The 9,653-nt window shown below is 33.3% G+C and overlaps 1 protein-coding gene across 1 annotated transcript; it reads left to right on the top strand.

Annotated features, from left to right (window-relative positions):
• The first annotated feature begins 4,656 nt into the window (after window positions 1-4,656).
• Window positions 4,657-5,535, top strand: LOC139888173 (uncharacterized). Its single transcript, XM_071871203.1, has 2 exons — window positions 4,657-5,027; window positions 5,085-5,535. The coding sequence occupies exons 1-2, from the start codon at window positions 4,657-4,659 to the stop codon at window positions 5,533-5,535; spliced, it is 822 nt and encodes a 273-aa protein (XP_071727304.1).
• Window positions 5,536-9,653: the final 4,118 nt, after the last annotated feature.

The raw sequence follows: 9,653 nt of genomic DNA on the forward strand, positions 1-9,653 counted from the left end.
TGAAGTAAAAATCTGTGAAAGTGGGTTATAGTCCCACTTTTAAAATCTAATATTTTTAGGATGAGAATACATGCAGGATTTATAAATGATTTACAAAATAGACACAAGTACGTGAAACTACATTCTATGGTTGAATTATCGAAATTGAATATGCCCCTTTTTAATAAGTCTGGTAATCTAAGAATTAGGGAACAGACACCCTAATTGACGCGAATCCTAAAAATAGATCTATTGGGCCTAACAAACCCCATCCAAAGTACCGGATGCTTTAGTACTTCGAAATTTATATCATATCCGAAGGGTGTCCCGGAATGATGGGGATATTCTTATATATGCATCTTGTTAATGTCGGTTACCAGGTGTTCACCATATGAATGATTTTTATCTCTATGTATGGGATGTGTATTGAAATATGAAATCTTGTGGTCTATTATTATGATTTGATATATATAGGTTAAACCTATAACTCACCAACATTTTTGTTGACGTTTTAAGCATGTTTATTCTCAGGTGATTATTAAGAGCTTCCGCTGTCGCATACTTAAATAAGGACGAGATTTGGAATCCATACTTGTATGATATTGTGTAAAAACTGCATTCAAGAAACTTATTTTGTTGTAACATATTTGTATTGTAAACCATTATGTAATGGTCGTGTGTAAACAGGATATTTTAGATTATCATTATTTGATAATCTACGTAAAGTTTTTTTTAAAACCTTTATCTATGAAATAAAGGTTATGGTTTGTTTTAAAAATGAATGCAGTCTTTGAAAAATGTCTCATATAGAGGTCAAAACCTCGCAACGAAATCAATTAATATGGAACGTTTTTAATCAATAAGAACGGGACATTTCAACAGCCCAGTTAGTTTGCAACTAAGATTGCAACTAAGCTGTTTCGAAAAGATATACAGCCCAGTTACAACACGAGATAAGCACTCGGATTTCAAAGTCACTTGAACCAATATAGTCTCGAATTTTGAAGTCTCCTAGATATCCACTCATAAGATAATATTTGTATCTCATTAACTAACACTGAAGCAGTCGAAATTTTTATTTTTGAACACTTTGGAATGTCTTGTTTTCCGCAGAATATAACTACCCCAACCTAATACTTGCCATATAATTTTGATTGCCATATCAACTAACCTATAAACATTATTTAACCTATATTTAACCTATAACCTATCTATAAACTATAACTTAGGTGTAAATCCTTCTAATTAAACCTGGACATCCAAAACGTAACATGCCTATAATTTTGCCAAATCAAAACCAAACAAAGGCTATATATCTATGCCCAATACAAAAATGAATATACCGTACTTTTAGTGCAGTATCACATACAGAGCATACAAGTGTGTAGGAACCAAACAAACAAAACATACACACCAATATAATACATCTGTATATGCCAGCCAGTTCACAGAACATAAATTGTTGCAGAATAGCCCACACAAACATAAAACTACATATATACTGTGTACACAAACCTATTAAAACAGGTTACATTAACATAATAAAATAAAATCAGTTTCCAACAAAGTAAGCATACAAAAGTTACAGTAACATTTCAAGTATCGATCAAGGATATTTAGTCCATAACAATTGGATTAGTTTCAGTCATACCTTTTCCATCTTTGACGAAAACATTTTTTGATAGCTTGATCTTTAGGATTCGTTCCGATTTCCTTCTTCTTATTGGTTGTACCGGAATTTTTTCTTCAATTCTTGGATTCTTCAACATTGCATCTATTTCTTTAATCACTGGAACGTTTTCTTTTTCGCTCTCCGGTTCTCCTCATGTTGGTGATTCTCCATCGTCACCATCTTCATCATTTGATTGTTCTTGTTCTTCTTCTTCGGTCTCTGTATCTGAGGCTTCTTCAATCACTGGATAGTCATCAAAATTCTCATGGTTGACAATATCTTCTTCGATCACTGGATCTTCATCATGCTTCTCATTGTCAACAATAACTTCATCAGTCGCTGGATCTTCATGAAGATTCTCATTGTCAACCATCTTCTCATTGTCATCAACATCCCGATTCTGATCATACAATATTTCATTGTTAGGAACAAAAACAAATAATAGAGAATACTATAATGATGTTATTCGACCACCAAACGTTGTTAAAAAAATAAAGAATAGATTAACCATTAAGCACCTGCAAAAAATTATATCAATTATATCAATTACCTTTGTATTTTTCAAGGCTAAAACCACTTTATGCTTTTTACCGCTCCCCACTTTTCGCTTTTTACCGCTCCCCACTTTCTGCTTTTTACCGCTTTTGCTAAACCCAATTGTGCTACTAAGACCCCTTGTCCTACCACCATGTTCTTTGCCAACATGTAGTAACAAGGGATCCCCGCCCTCTTTATCAGTTTTTACCTGGATTAAAACAACAAACGTACGTAGGGATGACAATGGTCAAAGCTTCCAATCACCCGTATTTATAAAAACAATTAAAAAATAAAAAAGAATAATTGAAAAATTAAAAAAATGAAATTTTGAAAAAATAATATGAAAAAGGGATGATTTATATCGATAAAATTGAAGAATGATTCATATAGGATTGTAAACAAGCAATAAAGTAATCGGTTATAGTACAATTAGGAATTAATAAGGCTAATAATAAAAAGGAAAAAATTATGTTACCATCTTATCTATCAGCGACGTATCGGCACATAATGTCCTCTTTCCTTTTGTATCGGTCTTTGTGCTACCCAACACATAGTTCCTTGTAGCAGTATTAGTGATATCGTGGTACACAGTATGATTTTCTGGATCATTTTGTTCCTGCTCCCATTTTTCTTGTTGGCCTCGATACCCGCAATGACCAACATGGGCAATGCTTTCTTTCTCTTTTTGCAGTGCATTTATGAGTCCTTGTTCTCGTAGTGCCTTTACATTTTACATGGGATTTAAGAGCACATTAGTTACAAAATACATAATTAACTACAGAGTGTTAAAAAATAAATGAGTAACACTAACCCATTTTGTTGGTGTGTCATCAAGTTCACAAAACTTGGTCCATTTTTCCGGACTTATGAATCCGTACTCTTTATCTTCCTTATAAGGAAGCTTCCCTTCATCCATATAATTTCTTAGCTTCCTCCTGAATCTCGTAAACACACTGTTGCAGTGTTTAAGTGTCTGTTTCTTAGCAAAATCGTCTTTTATAGCATGTTATTTCTGTAGACGTTAAAAATAAGTGGTCAATGTTGTTACATATATAAAGACAGAATTACTTAAACCCAAATTTCTTAGAATTTAGTGATTTATACCTTGATTTTCAACCACACGGCATCTTTTTCGTCGGGATGTACCTTTTTCCAAGTATCGACAAGAAAATTAATCCTACGCCTTGTCAAAACACCTATGTTACTGGAAAAGGCTTTTTGATTTTTTCCTATAGCTTCACCTAATCTGTTGAATTCAACCTCACCGGATATTTTTTTCCAGTTTCTTGTTGACGCCTCTTTTCGACGGATCATAATTTTCCTGAAATTCCTCGTTCATATCTGTGTGACTGTTATCATGTTGGTCCTGTGCACATAAAAAATACATTAGTCAACAACACAATAATTAAATCTTAAAGTTATCATGTTTGTGCTTTAGTTTGATATGTGTTTTGCTTGTCACTTATCATATCATTTTCTATACATAACTAGTTTATCTGTTGGTTTCTATACAGAATTCATAAAACATACTGTCCATAATGGTTGAACACTTGAACCCTACCATATTTGTTTTCTTGACCGATGAAAAATCAAAGTTTGAACAACAGTTAAAAATTGAACCCAACAAAAATTCATAACCTGAACAACAGTAAGTAAACTAGTTTTATTAATTCTAGCAACATAACAAGAACAACATGCTGGACATAAAGCTTTTATTAATTCTGCTTATATATCATTTTTATGTCAATAACTAGTATACTTAAAGAATTCATAAAACAAACACAACAAGAAATAACATGAACAAGAACATCAATCAAAATTAAAGTAATGTACTTACAGAATTCATAACCTTATTAGGTCCTTCGATATTAGCAGTTCGTTTGTAATTGCTATTTGCTGTTCTTTTAGTGTAATGAATTCCTGCAAATTAACATCGAAGATAACATAATTAAAATACTGAAGATTGAAATCAAAATTGAATTAGAATCGAACATGCATATAAAAATTAAATCAAAAAATTCGATTGGGGAACTCACCAGACATCTTACTTATTGTACGATTTAGAAATTAGGTTATACAAATTGAATAGGATTGGGTTTTGTTGCAGATTGAACAATTACGGGTTTCAATTGGAATACGAATTTGGGGGTATACGGTTTTCAATTGGGTTTTGTTGTAGATTAAACAATTACGGGTTTCAATTGGAATACGAATTTGGGGGTATACGGGTTTCAATTGGGTTTTGTTGCAGATTACACAAAAAAATGAGAAATGAGTTATATATATGTGTGTTTTATTTTTATATATTTTTAATTTTTTTATATATTATATGTAAATAATTTAAAATATAATTAATTAAATATTAATAAAGTTGTTTTATGAATAATTAATCTAATCCATATTTATATGTTCTTGTTTATTACTCCGTATTAATTAATCTGGAATTTTTTTAATTTTGATACTTACAGATGGACCGGAGTGAATGGATGTACAACATAGGACGCACTAGTATCGAATATATGAAAAGTCTGGATGAATTTATAACTATTGCTGAGACTGATCAATTACAGAAAGGAAACGAAAAAATAATCTGTCCTTGTAAAAAATGTTTCAATGGACGGGCCTTCAATGATTCTACCGAAATCAGAAATCATCTTATATTAAACGGATTTATGAGAGGGTACACGTGTTGGTCTTATCACGGTGAATCATTAGTTGATCATAACCGTGGTGATTCGGGTTCCGATGAAGAAAACGAAGAAGATTCATATGGTAGTGATATGGATCATGATAATTTTGAGGCCATGTTCGAAGATATGGAGGATAATGTTGACGGAAAGTATTATGACAAATTCTAACAACTAATCGTTGACTCTGAAAAACCGTTATATAATAGTTGTACAAACTTTACTAAACTTTCTGCCGTGATACAACTGTTAAACTTACAAGCGAACAATGGTTGGAGTGACACGAGTTTCACTAGCCTATTAGAGTTGTTGCACAAAATGCTCCCCGAAGCTAATGAGTTTCCGGTTTCAACATACCATGCCAAGAAAATTATATGCCCGATGGGATTAGAAATACACAGAATACATGCATGTCCAAATGATTGTATGCTATACAGGAATGAAGACGAAAACCATCATGAATGTAAAGTATGTGGTACATCTAGGTATAAAAGTGGAAAACCAACCGAAGATGATAATGATGTGACAGAAAATGGACCGCCTGCAAAAGTATTGTGGTATTTCCCTATCATACCAAGATTGAAAAGATTATATTCGAATGCGAAACATGCAAAATTATTACGTTGGCATGCAGAAGAGCGTAAAAAGGATGGAAAATAAGACATGTGGCTGATTCACAACAATGGAAAACTATTGATAACAATTTTGAAGAATTTGGGGATGAGATACGAAATATAAGGTTCGGACTCAGTTCAGATGGAATTAATCCTTTCAGAGATAAGAGTAGTCGCCATAGCACTTGGCCTATCCTGTTATGCATTTACAACCTTCCATCTTGGCTATGTATGAAACGAAAATACATAATGAGGTCTCTTTTAATTGAAGGCCCAAAACAGCCTGGAAACGACATTGATGTATATTTGCAACCCTTGATTGATGACATGAAGCAACTATGGGATACCGGGGTACAAGTATATGATGCATACAAGAAAGAGTACTTCTTACTACGAGCAATGATTTTTAGCACCATTAACGATTTTCCAGCCCTTGGTAATTTGTCTGGATATAGTACGAAAGGAAAAAAGGCATGTTACGTTTGTGAGGAAAATACTTACTCGACATGGTTGGCAAATTGTTAGAAACTGGCATTTATGGGACATCGAAGAGATCTTGATGCGAATCACCCGTATCGCTTACGAGATGACTTATTTGATGGTACTGTAGAGACAAGCGTGCGACCGCCACCTTTGGATGGAGAAAGTACACTATCCAAATTTGCTAATATAAATGTTGTGTTTGGAAAAACCGGTAGAGGACCTCCGAAAGGTTTGTGGAAAAAGATATCTATATTTTGGGAATTGCCTTATTGTAAGCATTTGCGCGTCCGACATTGTCTCGATGTTATGCATATCAAGAAAAATGTTTGTGAAAGTTTGGTAGGGTTACTTTTGAACATTCCTGGTAAAACAAAAGATGGAATTAAGGTTCGAAAGGACATGGAAGCAATAAAAATCAGACCAGAGCTAACACCTAAAGACATACCTGGATGGTCCACCAAGTATCTTCCGCCAGCCTGTTATACCATGTCGAAGGTCGAGAAAACTAAATTTTGCCAATGTTTATATGATGTTAAGGTTCCAACAGGTTATTCGGCTAACATTAGGAAGTTGGTATCAATGAAAGATTTGAAGTTACTTGGTATGAAGTCACATGACTGTCATGTACTAATGACTCAGATGATTCCTGTTGCAATTCGTGGAATTTTACCCAAACGCATACGACACACAATAACAAAACTATGTTTATTTTTTAACATGATTCATTCGAAGGTGATTGATCCTGCGGTGTTGGATGATTATCAAAGAGATATTATACTCACTCTTTGCGAACTTGAGATGTATTTTCCACCTTTTTTCTTTGATGTCATGGTTCACTTGGTATCTCACATTGTCGGAGAAATCAAGGAATGCGGTCCAGTTTTCTTACATTACATGTATCCATTCGAAAGATATGGGTATCTTAAAAGGGTATGTAAGGAACCACAATCGACCAGAAGGTAGTATTATTGAAGGATATGCTTCCGAAGAGGTGATTAACTTCTGTACAGACTATATGGTTGAGATTAAAAGTGTCGGGATTCCACAAAGTCGACATGAAGGTAGACTTTCTGGTCAAGGGACACTTGGGCGCAAAGTGGGATTTCCAAAAAATGTTGATGGTATACATGAGGCACATTTTACAGTGTTACATCACACTACATGTATTGATCTGTACATACAGGAGCACCAGTCGTTGTTAGGACGAGATAACCGTCATAAGAGCGCAACAAGGTTGGCTAAAGAACATAAAAGCACATTTTCAGAATGGTTGAAAGACAAAGTTAGGAGCGCACTTCCAAATGTTGATAAAACAATAGAAGATTTAGCATCCGGGCCTAGAAATGTGGTAACATACCAAGGCTATGAGATTAATGGGTATACATTTCACACCAAAAAATAAGATGATAAGGGTATGACACAAAATAGAGGAGTGACGGTGATAGCCTCTTCGACTCAAGTAACCATTGTTAATCGTGAAGAAAGATCAAAGATCGCTAAAGACTCTTATTATGGTGTTATTCAAGAGATATGGGAATTAGATTATGGTTCGGTCAGTATACCCCTGTTCAAGTGTAAGTGGGTTAATAATCAAAGTGTTAAGATAGATGAAGATGGTTTTACAACGGTTAATCTATCCACTAATAGCTACATGTCAGAACCATTCGTTTTAGCAAAACTAGTTACACAAGTGTTTTTTATCACGGACAACACTAACAGTAGATGTCACGTGGTTATATACGGAAAACGAAGGATTGTTGGTGTTGAAGATGTTGTCGATGAGGAAGAATACGATCAATTTGACGAGTTACCTCCATTTTCAGTCGGTGTTGCACCTATGAATGAAGTTATTCAAAATGATATATACTTGAGGCAAGACCACCAAGAAGGAGACGAGGTCCAAGATACATGAAGTTATTCAAAATTTATAGATTTTTTTAAAAATAGTTTTACGTATTATTTATTCATTTTATTAGGTGTAACACTTAATATTTTATATATTTAATTATAACTATACACTTATACACTTATTATTATTATTTTTATTTATCATAGTTATATTAAATTCTTGTTCAAGAACAGGGGAAACAAATTAGGAACTTGGGAAAATTTTATACCCTCTATAATTTAACACTACCGCCATGATTCTCCTATATACTCGCTCCAAAAATTTCAAACCGGCCTCAAATCCCTCCATCGATCCATCAATATTCAACCGTAATAATCCAAAGTTTCAATCAAAAACCGCCATACTATTTTCCTGCTTGTGTCTGATGCTCCAAAACTTCTTCAATTCGCAATTAGTAACCGTCAATTTATCAATTGGATTGCTTCCAAAACGAAATTGCTGCTTCAATTGGAACGAGCTACATAAACCCTAAAACTCTCTACTGCAACTAAAAATCATGGTACGTGTATTCATATAATGCATATGTATTTGGTTCCAATAAAACTGTTCTTAATGGTATGAATGTTACATTTGTTTTAGTATTGTATTTGGTTTGTTTCACTGTTGTATATTTGCAGAATCATAGTTAGAGTAATAGGGATGTGCAGAATCATAGTTAGAGTAATAGGGATGTGCAGAATCATAGTTAGAGTAATAGGGATATGCTGAATCATTGATATTAATGTTACACTGGTTTTACTGTTGTATTTGTTATATATACAGAATCAAAACAATAACAATGATAATGATATGGGTGGGACCCAACAACCACAAAGGAAGAAAACCAATGAAGCGACCCGTCCTAATCCATCTGGACGAAGTCATCAACATTTGGTTCCATTGCGAGCTACTATCCTAAGTATGCCATGAACGACTCCATGTAATATGAACAAATGCACAACGGAAGATTTCTTTCATACCTGAGAATAAACATGCTTCAAAGTGTCAACCAAAAGGTTGGTGAGTTCATAGGTTTATTATAATAAATAATTCCATAATTTTAATAGACCACAAGATTTCATTTTTCATAATCAATTTGTGCAGGTCTGCTCACTGCTATAAAATCATTCATATGGATTGAGCACCTGGTAACCGACATTAACAAGATGCATATAGAATATCCCCATCATTTCGGGACATCCTTCAGACATGATAATTTCGAAGTACTAAAGCATCTGCAACAATGGATGGGGCTTATTGGGCCCAATAGATCTATCTTTAGGATTCGCGTTAATTAGTAGACTTGTTTACTAATTATTAGGCTACCAAGCTAAAAGGGGCATATTCGATTTCGATCATTCAACCATAGAATGTAGTTTCAATTATTTGTGTCTATTTCGTCAAACATTTATAAAAGCGGATGTATTCTCAGTCCTAAAAATATATATTGCAAAACCATTTAAAAAGGGAGTAATGAAACTCACGATACGATATTTTGTAGTAAAAATATTCATGCGACGGAACTGAACAATGCAGGGTTGACCCGGATTCACGAACCTATATCATTTATATATATATATATATATTAACACATATAATTGTAATCGAACAATTTATATATTATTAGTGATATAAGTGTTATCTTAATAAATTATATGTTTTGTTAATAACTTAATTAAATGTATTTATTTTATATACTTTAAATAAATAAAAATATTATTATAGTTTAGTTAAGTATATTTTTATATGACAATTTTTTATTGTAGTAATGATAATAATATTAATAGCAATAT

This window comes from Rutidosis leptorrhynchoides, chromosome 2, assembly GCF_046630445.1.
Source record: "Rutidosis leptorrhynchoides isolate AG116_Rl617_1_P2 chromosome 2, CSIRO_AGI_Rlap_v1, whole genome shotgun sequence".
Lineage (NCBI taxonomy): Eukaryota > Viridiplantae > Streptophyta > Magnoliopsida > Asterales > Asteraceae > Rutidosis > Rutidosis leptorrhynchoides.

Coding starts and splice junctions, on each gene's coding strand:
- LOC139888173 (XM_071871203.1), top strand. CDS start 4,657: ATGGACCGGAGTGAATGGATGTACAACATAGGACGCACTAGTATCGAA. Junction 5,028..5,084: donor GAGGATAATGTTGACGGAAA/GTATTATGACAA, acceptor GTTATATAATAG/TTGTACAAACTTTACTAAAC.